Raw genomic sequence first — 18,988 nt, forward strand, 5'->3', positions numbered from 1 at the left:
TTATAGAAATAAATATATTTTTATTAAATATCTTGTACAGCATATACAACCAGTTCTAATATTGAACATAACTAACTTATACATCTCTTGTTCACGTTATGTACTTTCTTACAAGCACTTTATCAAACAAGGGACATAACTATCAACTATACAAGACCTAAAAATGACAAAATTTGTGTACACGAAAAAACAACGTAATAAATGAGACAACAAATTTTTCATTTTATAAAAATGGTAACTTCTTGATGCAAAAATATGAATTTAGAGAACCAGTCTTCAAACAAGAATTTCATTGGTTGATTTCAAAAGTCTGTTAATAAACTATCCAATCAGAAGCTCCAGTTTCAAGACTGCTTTTTGAAGTGTAATGTATGAGATGATCTCAAACAAAAACTTGATTCAAATATGAAGGTATGAATTTTGATATTTCCTCTACTATTTTTCAATGTTATTTTTTTGTAGATATTTGTTGAGTGAAATGACTATCTAGTGTTGTTATTTCATGAATATAGCACACAAAACTTGAGAGAAATAAAATTACGATGACCCATTTATGAAAGATAGTCATGTAAAACATGTCTTAATAAAAGAGTTAACCAGACTAACTAAGAATATTTATGTAAATTTCCTTAACATTAAAATTCCAAGGACTGCCAGGTTATAATGATAAAACTATAGAAGTTTACTCCCATGTTTCTACAAAGTTGTCTTACAGAGTAGGATAATAAATGTATTTTATAGTATAAAATATCTAGTTAATGTGAAGCTATGTTTGTGTTTAATATGCTTCAAAAAGACGACAATCTTAGATGTAAAACATTTTCTTCGTAATGATAATGGCACTATATGGCAAAACATCAGGTCATGTGACCATAAATATAACTTCTAACCACTATGTATGTAAACAAAATGGCCGAGACCTTGCAAAATATAAAATATGTTGATACGAAAAATGATTGTAAATGTAATTGCTTTGGTATTTTGAGTATTTGTTGTCAACTCTGCGGACATGATCACCAAATATGGTAGACAAAAAGGCAAGCAATAAATTCTATATTTCAACAGAACGGGAATTTAACAATAACTGTTCAAGCTAAGGCAAGATACAGGCTTTTTTTTCAAACATAAATGTATTTTTGATTTTCTCATACTTGAGAAATTTTTCACGTCAAATTATATTATAGTGTTCGAAATAACAAATTGACATTCTTAGCTTTCAAAAAATACAACAAAATTTTGCGAAATATTGAATCTTTTCTATCTGATTTAATTATCAAATTGATACCCCATTTAAGTTCAATCTGAAATATAATCATATGTCCTAGGTTTAATGGATTCTTCATAACGAAAATGAAAAGGTATTTGGAGACTCCATGTCATACAATACTTTCATATATATAATGGCAGTTTTAGAGCTTAGTTATATAGTTTTGGATTTCTCATATAGTCATCTCAATACAAGATTAATGTATCTGTTTTACTTCAAACATTTACAATAGTCCAACAATGAGGCGACAATTTTGTGTCATGTATCAACACGTAACTCCATGAGTATACTGGAGAAGAAACAAATTTTCCTTAAAGATCCATAAAACTTATCAATCTGGTGAGATGAAAATTGTCTAAACCATCGAGTATATTACTGTATAAAAACTTGTTATGACCAATATCCTAACTTATGTTGACTCACTGTATTAAATAATATCAAAGAAACAAATTTCTAACTTGTCCATTTTGAGAGGTTTAAAATCCTTAAGGAAAAAAAAACCTGAAGTTTATATTAACAAAATATATTAACGAAAGAGAAAGTACGAAAGAAGATACGATCATAATTGGTACATCTTCATGTTTGTGTCACTCTGACTATTACATTCATTGGGTACTATAGGAGTCTATGAGTCCCATTTTTTTGCACACTTAACTAAAATACACCTCACATGTTCTTGGTATTATGCAATAACTTAATGTTTCCTATGTTACATCCATTGTCATAATTTATATAATTTTTGCATTTAGCAATTTAACAAAAACATTTTCTTATATACAATACAGTGCACAAACAATTTACAAATTACTTGAAAAAAAAAGTAAGAAAAAAGGATATCTATACATCATGTATACTTAACAACATGAAATTTTAACAATAACTTGTTTTACAACATATATATAAATACGACATGGTCATCTTAAAATGTACACCATTACAATACAAAACAATTTTATATGTTTTGTACATATTTTTTAAAATCAATTTTATAAAATTATAAAGTAAAGTCAAACCACTATTTATTCCCCATAAAACAGAGTCACACTTTACAAAAATCATTCAGAGACACAGAATATTTCAAGGGATGATAAAATCTTTTTAAATTTACCAAATATAAAGAAAAAAAACACACAAAAAATGACCAAAAACATACCAAATTTAAAATCTTTTAATTTTCGAAACAGCACTATTTTTAGTTGTTATTTTGTGCGAAGCATGATGCTTTTCAAAACAAAAATAATTGACAATCATGTTTCCCTTCCAAATTTTAATCATTCCTTATTAATAATGAAAAGAAAACAAACAGTGGTAATAACACAAGGTCCTACAAATTTCTACAAAACACTTTTCTATGGCACATTTAAATCTGCTCCTCCAAAAATAATCATATTTCCAAGTGCATGTTGCTTTTTTTTTTTTTTAAAGAATAAATCAATTTCTATGGAATAAAATAGGACAATATATTCAACCACTTGTATGAGTAAAATATGTTCATAAAATACTAAATAAAAAGATATATCTTCAACAATAAACTTGCTTACAATCTTCAGTACTGGCCAACATTTAAATGTGAATCAATTACCCTGAAATAATATTTTAAAATAACAAACATTCGCACAATTTAAACACGAAAACTTGCATTTTTTCAATTTTCATGAAAAATTAAAACAACCTATCCAAGCAACGACAATATTCATCTAAAGATAAAAAAGTTGCCAGGTGATCATTAAAAATGAACTGAAAAATACAGTCAAACATACACTTAAAGGCCACAATTCAATACTTTGACTTAAGTAGACATATGGTTTGTCTATACAAATAGGGAGACCAGAGCCAAGCTACAGAAATATTGAAATATCAGATAGACTTGGTTTCTCTAGGTTCATGTAACAGCTCTTGGGATTTCTTGTATATTTTCTTACAGTACTTCAATCAAACTAAATAAGTTTAAATCAATTTTTCCAAACCATTGGAAATCTAACAATAGGTAAGTGTGCATGGTGATTTTTTACAATTGTAAACATGGGATGTAATATATTTATGGTAGGCATTTATAAACATTATTTGCTTAAAAAAAATGACCATTAAATACAGGTTTAACTGTATTTTATATTCAAGTTTCATACATCTCACAGTCTCTTAGCATACCAGGGATATTATTGCATATCAAATATTGATAAAATATTACAGAACTGTATAATATATTATATTCTGAAAATTACACAAAAATAATAAAACAATTGAAAAATGCTTGTACAATTTTTATCCTTGACCAGTGTTATTTTGTTAACAAGAAAAGTACAAAGAAAACCCTATAACCTTATTTGCATAAAATGCAAAAAACGTTTTAAAAAACATTTCAGTGCAGCAAAATAAAACATTTTTCTTTTTGAATAAAAAGATGTTTGTCTAAATTGTGTTATAAATATTTGTGTTAAAATCACTCTGCTTTTTTATCAGAATATCTTTTTAAATTCTGATACTTGTAGATAAAAAGTGTAACTTTTTACAAATAAATGATGAAATAAAATGAAACAATTAAATTCAATAAAATGAATGAAGATTCCATCAAGTTTATAAGAACAAAATATACATGTACAAAGGACAAAAAAAGAAAGATATTGCACAAAAAAGCATAGAACTGGCCACAGTGGACGGATTATATGGTTTATTTACACATTTAACATAAAAGTCGTGATATCAAAATAGTGTCTCAAAAATTTCTGTGATAAAATGTTTCCCCATGTAAGACACAAATTAGTAACCAATAAATGAACCACAGAAAAGTAATTACTGTGTGACACAGATACAAAAATTACTATGTGTGACACAACTTGGTAATAATCATGCGCGGCAGAAATTCATGTGACACTGGTAGTTAATTATCATATACAACAGAAATACCTAGTATGAGTGACACAGGTAGTTAATTATGTGCAGTGGAAAATTCTTATTACCTATGTGTGACATTGGTAATTACAGTCTTATGTGTGTCATAGATACATAATTACACTGTGTGTGTGTCACAGATAAATATGTACCTCATGTGTGATACCTATTAGTATTCACTATGTGACACTGTGTCATAGATTGCAGTGACCACAAATATACAAAAAATACATAACATATATATGTATTGATAAATCTATTGTACAATGCTTCTATATTTTTTTGCAAACATTTAAACACAAGAGCGATCAGTGATCACATGTGTTGCCTCATGATGGTCAATTTCATGTTGGGACAAGTTTTGTGACAGACGGACAGACAGACGGACAGTGCACAACTAGACTTGGTACTGATCATTCCTGAAAAGTTTGGATAAAATTGCACCAGTAGTTTATGAGGAGTAGTCCGGACAAGCTTTTGTGTATCTGGCAACACACAGAAAAAAACACCTTTTTATCAAAGGGCCATAACTCGGCCAAAAATCATTCAACCTGAAAACCCGTGCAATATGCGCAAGGATTTGAGCTACAGATAAATCCTGTAAAGATTCATTGAAATTGCATTAGTGGTATATGAGAAGTAGTCCGGACAAACTTTAAAAATAAAAATTATTAAAGGGCCATAACTCTGGCAAAAATCATTCAACCGGAAAATGCTGACAATATGCACAACTAGACTTGGTACTGATCATTCCTGTAAAGTTTGGATAAAATTGCACCAGTAGTTTACGAGAAGTAGTCCGGACAAGCTTTTGTGTATCTGGCAACACACAGAACAAGAGGGCCATGATGGCCCTGAGGTCGCTCACCTGTATATAGCCCCCCCCCCGGCCAATTTTTACCCAAGGGCTTTTATTTGTTTATTTGAACAGACTTGGTAGACACCCATAAGAAGATGTTTCATGCTACACATCTAAGTTCTAGCTCATTGGGTTTTTTAAAAGAAGATTTTTTAAGTTTTTACTATACACATAGAGTAAAAAACAATGACACCCCTCGGGCAGGGCCAGTTTTGACCCCTGGGCTTTTATTTGAACAAACTTTGTAGATATTTACTTAAAGATGTTGCATGCTTAATATCTAAACTCTAGTTATTTGGGTTTTTTCAAAGAAGATTTTAAAGTTTTTGCTATGTATATAAGGAAAATCAATGACCCCCGGGGCGGGGCCAGTTTTGACCCCAGGGCTTTTATTTGAACATACTTGGTAGACACCCATTAGAACATGTCTCATGCTAAATATCTTAGCTCTAGCTCTTTGGGTTCTTTAAAAGAAGATTTTATAAGTTTTTACTATATGCATATAAGGAAAATCAATGACCCCTGGGGAGGGGCCAATTTGGACCCCAGGGGTTTTATTTGAACAAACTTGGTAGACATTCACTAGAAGATGTTTCATGCCAAATATATAAGCTTTAGCTCTTACAGTTCTTTAAAAGAAGATTTTTTAAGTTTTTACTATATGCATATAGGGAAAATCAATGACCCCCTGGGGCGGGGCCAATTTTGACCCCAATGCTTTTATTTGAACAAACTTGGTAGACATTTACTAGAAGATGTTTTATGCCAAATATCTAAGCTCTAGCTCTTACGGTTCTTTAAAAGAAGATTTTTTAAGTTTAAACTATATGCATATAGGGAAAATCAATTACCCCCCAGGGCGGGGCCAATTTTGACCCAAGGGCTTTTATTTGAACAAACTTGGTAGACATTCACTAGAAGATGTTTCATGCCAAATATCTAAGCTCTAGCTCTTTGGGTTCTTTAAAAGAAGATTTTTTTAAGTTTTTACTTTTTGCATATAGGGAAATCAATGACCCCCTGGGGCGGGGCCAATTTTGACCCCAGGGCTTTTATTTGAACAAACTTGGTAGACATTCACTAGAAGATGTTTCATGCCAAATATCTTAGCTCTAGCTCTTACAGTTCTTTAAAAGAAGATTTTTTAAGTGTTTACTATATGCATATAGGGAAAATCAATGACCCCCCGGGGCGGGGCCAATTTTGACCCCAGGGCTTTTATTTGAACAAACTTGGTAGACACTCACTAGAAGATGTTCCATGCCAAAAATCTTAGCTCTAGCTCTTACAGTTCTTTAAAAGAAGATCTTTTAAGTTTTTACTATATGCATATAGGGAAAATCAATGACCCCCCGGGGGCGGGGCCAATTTTGACCCCAGGGCTTTTATTTGAACAAACTTGGTAGACACTCATTAGAAGATGTTTCATGCCAAATATCTAAGCTTTAGCTCTTAGGGTTGTTTAAAAGAAGATATTTAAAGATTTTTCTTTCGGTTGCCATGGCAACCAGAGTTCTGCATGGAATTAAATTCTTTGAACAATTTTTAAAGGTGACCACCAAAGGAACATTCCTGTGAAGTTTGGATGAAATTGGCTCAGTGGTTTATGAGGAGATGTCATTTAAAGCAAAAGTTTACGGACGGACGACGGACGGACGGACGGACGGACGAACGGACGGACGGACGCCGGACGAAAAGCGATCACAAAAGCTCACCCTGTCACTTTGTGACAGGTGAGCTAAAAAAACACCTTTTTATCAAAGGGCCATAACTCTGGCAAAAATCATTCAACCGGAAAATGCTGACAATATGCACAACTAGACTTGGTACTGATCATTCCTGTAAGGTTTGGATAAAATTGCACCAGTTGTTTATGAGGAGTAGTCCGGACAAGTTTTGTGACGGACGGACAGACAGACGACGGAGAAGTGATCCCTATATGTCGCAACTACTCTGTAGAGGCGACACAAAAATCATGTTACATACATATGAAATATCAATGTGATATAATCATGTTTTATGTTTTGTATGAAGTTAAAGAATTACACTATTTTTCAAGATAATACAAAGTATTTGAACGTGAAATGTTCAGAGTTTAACAAGCTGAAGAAATGCTACAGATTTCTGCTGTAACCTTTTCAATTCCTATTAACTGTCAATTTATAAACTCAAAAATATGTTTGTGTAAAGAAAAACAATAGATTCTTATTCCTAAAATATATTCATAATTAAGACACAACCCTAAAACAGCAAACATAACTCTTCTGTTAATTACAAAAAAATCAAAATTCAAAATTAATTAACCATTAAATATAATACACTGAACAAATACAAAAAGTCAGCAGATCTTTACATAAAATAATAATAATAAAAAAAAACACCAGCCAACAACAAGTTATCAAATTTTCATGCATTCATATCACGTATCCAACGATGATTGACAGTCAATGGTTATTCACAATGTGTAAAATGCACTTTCATTCTGAAAAACAAAATAAAAAACACACATTAGTCAAAATTTATTTTGTTTAGTTTACAGTCACATCAATATGGTAAAGGCCATACAGCTCCACTTGCTTTACTGATTGTGGTATGCCCACTTCATGCATAATATTGTTTCAGGTATAAACAGGCACATCAGTAGATCCCTCTACCTTCAATCAGCTAGCTTGACAGTTTCTTCATATGTAAGAGTTAAAAGCTTTAAGAAACTCAAACCCACAGCAGTGTGGGGCAACTGACTTGAAGGCAGCAGCCTTGACTAGTCTACTACAGCGGCCCACAAATATTTATTACATGATACAGTATCCTATATTAAAATAGTTATATAGTATAACATTTTTTTCTAACAAGTATTTATGCTAAGTAATAACAAAGTAGTAACATGGTCATACAACTGTGTTTATTACATGTGTAGTAAAAATCCTAACATACCTTCAAACATTTTCTCAGTCACTGTACATGAAAGACATGGAAGGATTGTTGTACCCCACCCACCCAAAGCTGTTACTCTGTTATTCTATATTTCCACTATTGTATCCGGTTGTTATGAGTATACTTTTAGCTGTATACCGGACTCCGGCGAGCACCAGCCGCATAAACCACCACACCATCCCTCGATTACCTCCCCTTCCTGAATAATAGAAAAATAAAATACATTTATGTATATAATCCTTTTCTCCAGTTTTAAAGAATTCTTTGTTGAAATATCACTGTTGGGATGAATTAAGCATGTGTATTTATTTTCTTTACATACATTCCAAGTTTATATGCACAATAATGGCACTGGAACTTACAGATCAGATTTGCAGCAAAGCACAATGGTTCTTAAAGGTATGCATTGTGTAGGTGAATAACTGAGCATGTTAGTTGTAATGACATACCTGCAATCTTTCAATAGATTGTGCAGCATTTGTTCCTTGGGACAGCCATGTTGTATTCTGTGTAACAACAAGTCCCGTCCCTGAGAGGTTTATATTAAATCGCCCCTGTGGGCATTGTGCAGAACTGTAGCAGTCTCCTGCTGATCCAAATGGAATGTGATTACCATTGACAGATGATGAAAACGTTAAATCTGCCACTGTAAATAACAAAATATAAGTTCTGATAAATATATTGATAAAATAAGAAATAGTTAAGCACAAATACATAATGACAGTACTTGGATGGATACACATGTTTTCACTTTTAACCTGATCAATTTCTTAAATGGACTAATCCAGTTTTCAATTTTTGGAACTATCCATTATCAACTTGGGGGATGTCTGGATGAAAATTTAATGTTACTCAGGCAATAGTAAAGGGTCTGGTGGGAGTAAAAATATCTGTCATATAAACTCTTTACCTTAATAAAACAATTTTCCATTGAAATTTATGTCATTACACCCGTAACTATTTTCTTTCAACTGTGTATGAAATTACAACTTCATTCATAATGGTGAAATTATGTTATCCTAAGCGTGCCATTGTACAGCACACGTTTCATCTGGCATCCCCCAAGCCAGATGAAATTGCCAGATATGCAAGAATGCTTGGTATGGCTCTGTACTGGTGGATGCACCAGGATGAAGGTTTAAGACCAAAACAAATCTCTTAAAGTTTAAATTATTTCTTTCTCTTTTTTAACTAAAATTCCATTTATTTGGTTACCTTGTATCTTTAATGTAAGTATATCAATTTTGATTTTCTTATAGGAAGTTTTCCCAGCATTTCTGTAGGGCCTCAGTCTGCACTCTTTACAAGGTGTCTGTCTTGTACCATTGTTTGGACATGTTTTCTGTCTCTTCAACCTTGTTATATACAAAACATATGTTAATTCATTCATACTTTAATCTGAATTTACATTAAAAGGAATCAGAACCAGAGAGATGTGATGTTTATTGTTAAAAATATTACAATATCAATGTAATTAATGAAGTGTTTTTATTACAAACTCTATCATTTAAGACTACTATTTATGGCATGAAGTAAGAGGTTACAGTTATAAGGAAAAAGAAAGGAAAATCAGAGATAATTAATGATGTTAATTCAACCTTCAAAATTTAGAAAGTATCAAGTTTACTACCATAGGATTTATATTGTAAGATAGATAAATCAAATTTCAGCTGAGTTAAAAAAAATGTAAAATAAAATATCGTATAAGTACTTATTTCTGCGGGCTTAATATTCTGCGATTTTTGTTAAAATAAGGGGTTTTAAATTTCTGCGTATCTCATTTCTGCGGTGTCATCATTCTCGCATTGATGCTTTTTATTTCTGCGTTTTAAGTAAGATATTTTTACAAAATTAACCGACACAAACAGACAACATTTCAAGATTTGTTGATGTAATATGTACATTACTTCCGTTTAACATGCAGACGACTGATAATGTGTTTCGTCGTAATCATCATACATCGGTATATAGACGTTAATAAACAAAAATCAACAACGTGCAATGACAACAATTTTAATACTGTATATGTATGAATATGAAGTGTGAGTAACAAACAATAGCACAATCGCACGTAGACACAAGATAATGTACAGATACAAAAGGGTATGTTTATTGCAACCGTCAAATTACAATAGTTTTATTTTATAACAAAAATCAAGCTGAGGATGAGCGAAAATCATACAAATATGATAGTAACAAAGAAAACAAGCAAAATAACTTTTTTTTGTCTAATATTTTATTCACGACAGATACATTAAGAAAATTTCCCATCTACAAAAGCTGATAACGGTACATGGTAATGTAATTAAACAATACCAGTAGTTGATATATTCCGACATATACATGCGGAAAGGCTTAATTTTCTGCGGTTTTTAAATCTGCAGTGTCGTTATGAACCGCAGAAATAGCAGAAATAAAGTTCCTGCAGAAAAAAGTACTTATACGGTATTCGACAAATAGTGAGTAAGATGTATATACATACCTAAATGGATAGATTTCTGAGTAATTTTCAGTTTCACCAGCTGGTAAGGAAAGGAACTCTTCCGGAACTTGTCTCTTCATATTCTTACAATATATCTAAATTAAAAGAAATAAAAACATGTTTAACTAATGAAGAACAAAAGCGATCATTAGTAACCTCAAGACTGTCAATTATATGTTGCATAACTAGACTTGGTATTTATTATTCCTGTAAAGTTTGGATGAATTTGCACCAGTTGTTTTTGACGAGAGGGCTGGACAAGCTTTGTGACAACGTACAGGCAAGACAACAGAGAAGTGACCACTACTCTGAAGGCGATACAAAAATCACTAAGAACCACATTAAAATAAAAGTGCATGTAACCTCTATTTGTACATTACAAGTTTGGGATCTTAAAGGAAACAAGAAAGTAGGGGACTCTCATTTTCACTCTTCAACCAGTGTCACACAATTCTACACTATCACATTATCTTTAATCAGTGGTTGCTACCTGTGTACTCAGAAAGATATATTTCCAAAATGGGAAAGTTCTGAAAATGTTGAAGAGAATGAGTATCAGAATATTGAAGAATAAAGACGATATACACAAGATTCATGATAAATATTTAAAGTGTACATACCTCTAATAATCTGCCATGTACAAACAGTTTATAGCTGCCATCTTGTCTGATAGATGTTTGCTCCTTCAACTGTTTACAAGAACTCGCATAACCTACAAAAATAGTTATATATACAATATAATACATGTTGATTCATCAGCTTACAACAATGAAATTCTGTTTGCATCATTGTAAATGTTAGAAATATAACAATTGAATGTAAATGTACATATATATGTTATGCTTTTATGTTCAAATTAACTGTACTGAATGAGTACCAAATATCCATTTATTTTACTTTTATATACTTTATCTGTTCATTTTGGAATTAAATATGTTATCTTTCAAAGGAAAAAGTGATATTTCTCTATAATTTGACAGCAGCTGTGTATATAAAACTATATAAACGTTGTGATTATCCAACAAAAAGTGATGTTACAAACATGCAGTAATATAAAACTTGTTATAACTTACAGGGTCCATTATAGCATGGTCTTCTACCAGAGGGTCTATGAGGTTTTGAACATAATTTCTTTTTCTTACGTTGGCCGCTAGCATCTACACATTGTACCTGCCGACGTTCATAACCGTTCCCACATCGTGATGAACACTAAAATTTATAATAAATTGTTATTTTACTTTCAACAATTTTAATGCTTTTACATATTTGAAAAAGCTTCTTAAAGATTAAATTTGCTGATATAAAATATTTATGTGAAAATTTATTGATTTCCACTGTGTTTTGTATTATCATCATAAAAGGTTCAAATCTCTTTAGTTTATACAAATTTATTTTAGTTTGATTTTGTTGGAAGCTATAAGCTTCTTGAAACACTCTTTAATCCGTTCCTGGAACCGACCAGTACTAAACAATGAGTGTAAAGTTTCTTACTCACAGAAACAATGGTTGCCCCCTGATGGGGTTTTAACCCTGTCAACCAGCAATCCTTAGATTACTTGTCCAACCTGTTAACCACTCGGCCATTTCACCACTTGTATCTCTTTTAACCCTTAACCTGGTGATTTCTTTACTTGACTTGTCAAGCTTTCATTTTTGAAACTATCCATTATTAATTCTAGTGAAATAAAAATGAAAATTTGATGTAAAACAGGTTACCTCTCCCCAGGGTGCGGTCATCCATCTGTATCTAGCTTGACAGGGACCATGGTTACATATCTGTGTCACTGCTGGCTTGTCTGTTACCTTGCAGCCATACGGTACCTCTCCTGGGAGGATCCAACCCTCCTTGGTCACTGCCTGACAGACGGCGCGCCTCGACTGTGCTCCCTCACCACAACTCACAGAACACTGAAAATATATCAATATCATTAATTTTAAGTGTTTAATCTAGCTTTAAGATGTATCATACAACTGTTGTTTCTATGTCATGTTCCAGAATATACATGTATGTACCACAAATACAAACAGAAAGAATGAACAAGCTATCATAATGGCTAGATTATTGTTTGACAAGCTAAAACGCAATTCAGTCACATGTCATATTGAATATTTTTTTTTATCTTTTAAGTTTACAACATTTTAAAAATTTATTTTACCTTTATTTTACAATTATGGCATAGTAGACTATAAATTTTAGTTTTCACACTTATCTTAGAATATGTTTTTTATTCAGCCACGCTCTTAATTTAACCATGCGATCTATGTTTAGATATGTACAATAGCAAATGACCATTATCTTGATACTTACCTCAGACCAAGGACTTGTATTCCACATGAATGGGCAGGGAAATTCACTACAGCGTCTCTTTGATTTTGGTTTTTTCTTAGACATACAAAGTGTGCTATTGACTGTTTTGTCACTCGCATCAGCACAGATCACATCACGAATCTTTGTGCCAAATCCACAATCCCTCGAGCACTGGGAACAAAATAAGGATAATAAATTAATTTACTTCCTTAAAAAACTAAAATGACAATCCTAATCTATTTCTCAGTACATTTCTTTTTCTAATAATCGTCTTTAATTAAAGCTACATTAATTGAAACATTAAACAAGAGGGCCATGATGGCCCTAGATCGCTCACCTGACCCATCAAACTCATCCAAACAATTACCTAGACAAGCATTCTGACCAAGTCTCATGACAGGTGAGTCAAAAATGTGACCACTACAGTATTAACAAGGATTATCCATAGCTTTTTACCCAGGTGACCCATATTCAAACTTGACCTAGAAATCATCAAAACAAACTTTCAGACCAATTTCCAGGATACTTGGATCAAAACAGTAGCAACTAGAGTGTTAACAAGATTTTTCTATTTTTAGCTCCGGTGACGTAGTTTCACATGCGATTTCGAACTCATACGAGCAATTACCTAGACAAGCATCCTGACCAAGTTTGATGATAATTGAGTCGAAAATGTGACCACTAGAATGTTAACAAGGTTTTTCCATATTTGGGCGGTGTGACCTAGTTTTTCATCCAAGATGACCCATGTTCGAACTTGACTTAGAAATCATCAAAACAAACTTTCAGACCAATTAACAGGATATTTGGATCAAAACAGTAGCCACTAGAGTGTTAACAAGATTTTTCTATTTTTAGCTCCTGTGACATAGTTTTTCATCCGAGATGACCAATGTTCAAACTCATCCAAGCTATCAACTAGACAAAGATCCTGACCAAGTTTGATGATGATTGAGGCAAAATTGTGACCGCTGGAGTGTTAACAAGGTTTTTCTATTTTTAGCTCCAGTGACCTAGTTTTTCATCCGAGATGACCCATGTTCAAAATCATCCGAGCTATCAACTAGATAAGCATCCTGACCAAGTTTGATGATGATTGAGGCAAAAATGTGACCGCTGGAGTGTTAACAAGGTTTTTCTATTTTTAGCTCCGGTGACCTAGTTTTTCATCTGAGATGACCCATGTTCGAACTCATGCAAGCTATCACCTAGACAAGCATCCTGACCAAGTTTGATGATGATTGAGGCAAAAATGTGACCGCTAGTGTGTTAACAAAGTTTTTCTATTTTTAGCTCCGGTGACCTACTTTTTCATCCGAGATGACCCATGTTCGAACTCATCCGAGCTATCACCTAGACAAGCATCCTGACCAAGTTTGATGATGATTGAGGCAAAAATGTGACCTCTAGAGTGTTAACAAGGTTTTTCTATTTTTAGCTCAGGTGACCTATTTTTTCATCCAGGATTACCCATGTTCGAACTCATTCAAGCTATCACCTAGACAAGCATCTTGACCAAGTTTGATGATGATTGATGGCAAAATGTGACCACTAGAGTGTTAACAAGGTTTTTATATTTTTTACTCCGGTGACCTACTTTTTCATCCGAGATGACCCATGTTCGAACTCATCCAAGCTATCACCTAGACAAGCATCCTGACCAAGTTTGATGATGATTGAGGCAAAATTGTGACCGCTGGAGTGTTAACAAGGTTTTTCTATTTTAAGCTCCAGTGACCTTGTTTTTCATCCGAGATGACCCATGTTCAAAATCATCCGAGCTATCACCTAGACAAGCATCCTGACCAAGTTTGATGATGATTGATGCAAAAATGTGACCGCTAGAGTATTAACAAGGTTTTTCTATTTTTAGCTCCGGTGACCTACTTTTTCATCCGAGATGACCCATGTTCGAACTCATCCGAGCTATCACCTAGACAAACATCCTGACCAAGTTTGATGATGATTGAGGCAAAAATGTGACCTCTAGAGTGTTAACAAGGTTTTTCTATTTTTAGCTCTTGTGACCTTGTTTTTCATCCGAGATGACCCATGTTCAAACTCATCCGAGCTATTAACTAGATAAGCATCCTGACCAAGTTTGATGATGATTGAGGCAAAAATGAGACAGCTAGAGTGTTAACAACAAAATGTGAACGGACGACGGTCGGACGACGGATAATCATCGATCCTAAAAGCTCACCCTGAGCATGCTCAGGTGAGCTAAAAAGTGATCAATTGAATTAATACACATCAAATTAATGATCGGTCGAAAATATACTGAAGAACACTCCTTGATTTACCGGAATCCTAAACAGACAACTATTATGAACAGTGAGGATTTCTATATAGATATACATGTATGTTTTTCTTTATTTAAAGAGATAATATAAATAATGTGTTGCTATACAGAATTTAACAATCTATCAATTTGTATCCAAAACCTGATAATTATCTCAACATTATGGAGCTAGGCATATCATCATGTAAAGGAATGTAACTGAATAAACTGAATAAAGAAACAACACAAGAAAGTGATTATAAAAATATACCTCAGACCAATCTCCTGTACGCCACATAAATTCCGAGCAATCTCCTGCTCCACATTTCTTCTGTGATCTCGGCTTTTTGCTCCCAATACAAAGTTCATTAGGTACAATTTTACCATGGCCTACACGACAAACAACCTTACGTTGTTGTACACCAGTCCCACATGTTGTTGAACACTGCAATAAGTGTAAAAACATGTAATAAAAAGTCTTGACCATTAGGTATTACCATCAGATGAAATAAACGTAAAAATATGACATTTCATAAATTTATAAAACACTTTAAAACACTTTGATCTATTTGAAAAGACTTCTATTGATAAGAAATAAAAAGTACATGTATATAAAAATGCATGACAAAGAACAACAACTAAATGTGTTCCTTTATGAATTAAATTTATACTTATTCTCTCCCTTACATCTTTAGCAAAGCATCAAAATGATTCTAAGAAAGTAAATTAAAAAAAGTTTTGTACATACAAAGGTAACTTATAAGCTCATTGGCCTGGGTGTATTTAATGTGTTGTACAATATGATGTGTTAAATATGTTTACACATCACTTAACTATATAAAAAATTCCATTCAAAGCAATATTATAGATACAATTTTTTGAACATACCTTACTCCATTTAGTATGGGCCCAAGATGGACAAGCATGCAGAGTGCAACGTTTAGTGTTTCTAGGTTTGGGCTCGTCACATTCAGCAGACGGCTGGTTGGTTCCCGCTTCAGACACACAGATAACATCACGCTGAGAGGAACCAGTGCCACATGTTACAGAACACTGAAAATACAAAAATATTACCATTGTAACAAAACATTATAATACACTATCAGTAACATAAATGCACATAACGTAAATATTAACATCATTATCAGACAATTATCATAGGAAGAAGATAATTTACAAATATGAGCAATGACATTTTATCTCCAAACATAGTCACATTAGACAATGACATCAATAAGGTTTATGTACAATGTAAGAATTATGGGACTTCTGTTAATAACACAAGACTTGTTCTTTGTAATTTTGTGAAAATAAACATATAAAAAAACATGATTTCTAGCCTAAATGCTTGTTTGAATCAACAAACCATATTTTTCTTTAAAATTATCAGAGAATCAACAAATGATAGAGTCATTGTAAAACAAAACAATAAAACTAATGGCATTTCATCATTTATTCAAATTTATTCTGTGCATACCAGTGCAGATTTAATTCTTTATTTCAATGAATGCAACATAATAAAATTTCCAAGGAATTGTATATTGCATATATTTCAGAAATAATCAAATCATCTAAAAGTTAAAAGCTAAACTGACACCTGTAGTGAATAAAGATTAAAGTTATTAAATTCTAACTCAAATCTGTTATGAAAACAACAACAATAACAACAACATAGTGTTTACTATTTGCAACATAATAAATTAAACTGATATAAAGACACATTTTCTCCACCAAGTATCAATATCTGTAAACAATGAGTTAAAATTTCAGTGGCATACTTTCAATGTACAAATGTATCAAAATCTCCGGAAAAAAAAGAAGAAAATTTACAACTGCATTTTGTATCTTAGTCACATTACATAATGCTGGTGAAAGTACAGCACCACTTTCAAGGGTATAATCATATAAAAAAGCCTTGTAGACAAGAAACCATTATACCAGCTAATGCCAAATGTTCACCCACACTCAATTAAAGCCCTCATTAACAATTTGTTCCCCTGCTTAAATTATTCTATGTACTTATCATGTACAGACATGCCAAAATCTAAGCTGCCATAACAAAAAATAAATGAGTTCAAATACAATATCTGTTGAAACAAAAGTTTCCGAACTTGTTTTACTGTACTTCATGGAAACAAAAAGTAATTTTGAAAACATTCATTTCAATACAAAAGAAGCCTTATACTGTATATAAGATATAAAAAATGATGAAATTAACGAGGCAGTGATTAATGTACCACCTGTACCAACTCTTCTTAACCCTTTACCACATATATACGTGAAACAATGCACTTTCGACCCCCCCCCCCCTTTTTAGGCCTCAAATAGTGAAAAAATGTCCTATTTAGGCCCCAAACAAATGTTTTCGTTTGAGAAATATTGCTTAAAAAAATGAGCACTTTTTCGGCGCCGCCCCCCATCCAAAAGATACATCAGGGGGTTGCCAGAAGGGGGATGTGCCCCCTTCTGTTAGGGGGGTTTGAAGGGGGGCGGAGTCCCCCTCATCGCCAAGAAAATTTTGGACTTGTGAGAGGCTAAAAATGACCCCAGGTCGATCATAATGTAATGTGTAACCAATGCTGAAAAGCCTTTGACTCTATCTCAATCCCTTGACAAGTTGCAGCACTTTGAAATAAATTTTGATGGAAAAAATCGAGGCAAAATAGTGATTTTTGGCAATTTGGAGATGTCCCCTCGTTGCCATGGTAACAGGAAATTTAAGACTGAGCATGCCGTTACAAAGGCAATGGTCCAGTCAACATTTGTGCCAAGTTTGATTAGTATTGAAGCATTTTTCATAGTTTCATAGCAGTTTGAACTTGTAACAGGAGGCTTTTCAGTGAAAACGGCCATTTTTTACAATATGCTCATGGGGGAAAGGGTTAACACATAGACTTAGTCAATTTTCTAATATTATATAAGTAAAGTACATAGCAGAGTTCTTAATGCACTTAAGTATGTAAGCACTCCCCCAAACAATTAAATAAATGCACTCCTTTGACCCTTATAGAACTTGGTTGTAAACAAGGTAATAATCTCACAATAACAAAGCATTCTAAAGTGCATAAAAATTTCACCGAAACAGCTGAAACCCCAATCATATCAAGCCATTCCCTTTCTTTAATTATATTACGAAATTCCGCCAGTAATCGATATAACGGTTTATAAAAACACAAAAGATTTAAAATTTTACAAAAATAATTAAAAACTAATGTCTACCCAGGTCTTTGTTACGTTTATATCTTGTTTAAATATTAATATCATAACAAATTGCAGGTAGCGTGACGTCTATATTTCATCATAATTGTACCCACGTGCAGACAATAATTAATTACAAAAAAGACCATTTTCTGTGCCAATTTTGTTCCAACAAATTTCAAATTTCAGTTGTTTTTTTTCCTTTCTTTGTTTTTTGCCCTGTCTATCAAATTTTGAAAACAATGGATAGAAAGAGATAGTTTACTTTCACATTTTTCCGCTATAACATAGTTCACCGATTAACGTAATTGGAGAAAACAAAAAATAGGAATTCAAAAACTCACTGCCAACTATACAATCATGACGTAGATGAGGGAAAAAATGATACGTAGCAGAAAAATAAAAGTTTACAGTTTACGCACTTTAAGATAACTCGTAGATAATGGAATAAGTGTAAATTGCCACGGAGACCTGGTGTATATACAATACATTTTACTTCAAGGCATTTATTTCTTATCTATTTCATTAATAAAAAACAAATGTTACCAAATGATTTTGCCAAAAGCAATAGTTGATAATTACGTCACCCGTGCTGTTTACTTCCGTATAACACTTGCCAAATTTCATGATATTTGGCACATTCAAACTGTACTAACTGGGTTTGTAGTTTTTTCAGTGATAAGTCTTTGATTGAAATTTTTGTTACACTCTGTTAGGTCAGTCAGAGATCAAGTTAGTGCAATATGTCATACAAACTAAAGCAAAGAACA

At 32.7% G+C, this 18,988-nt stretch overlaps 1 protein-coding gene across 3 annotated transcripts in view; it reads right to left on the bottom strand.

Moving 5' to 3' along the window:
* Window positions 1-18,988, bottom strand: part of LOC132723309 (A disintegrin and metalloproteinase with thrombospondin motifs 9-like) — a 126,902-nt gene continuing 107,914 nt past the window's right edge. For all 3 annotated transcript variants that reach the window (XM_060707986.1, XM_060707985.1, XM_060707987.1), the window contains 11 exons: window positions 15,909-16,073; window positions 15,292-15,465; window positions 12,740-12,910; window positions 12,148-12,339; window positions 11,505-11,640; window positions 11,052-11,143; window positions 10,432-10,526; window positions 9,165-9,304; window positions 8,399-8,595; window positions 7,950-8,148; window positions 1-7,497 (listed from right to left, as the gene is read on the bottom strand). In XM_060707986.1, the coding sequence (XP_060563969.1) occupies window positions 8,062-8,148; window positions 8,399-8,595; window positions 9,165-9,304; window positions 10,432-10,526; window positions 11,052-11,143; window positions 11,505-11,640; window positions 12,148-12,339; window positions 12,740-12,910; window positions 15,292-15,465; window positions 15,909-16,073 (1,449 nt within the window). In that variant the 3' untranslated portion in view covers window positions 1-7,497; window positions 7,950-8,061. The remainder of the gene's footprint in view (window positions 7,498-7,949; window positions 8,149-8,398; window positions 8,596-9,164; window positions 9,305-10,431; window positions 10,527-11,051; window positions 11,144-11,504; window positions 11,641-12,147; window positions 12,340-12,739; window positions 12,911-15,291; window positions 15,466-15,908; window positions 16,074-18,988) is intronic.

Source organism: Ruditapes philippinarum, unplaced genomic scaffold, assembly GCF_026571515.1.
Source record: "Ruditapes philippinarum isolate M1 unplaced genomic scaffold, ASM2657151v2 ctg184_1_1_1_1, whole genome shotgun sequence".
Classification (NCBI taxonomy): Eukaryota; Metazoa; Mollusca; class Bivalvia; order Venerida; family Veneridae; genus Ruditapes; species Ruditapes philippinarum.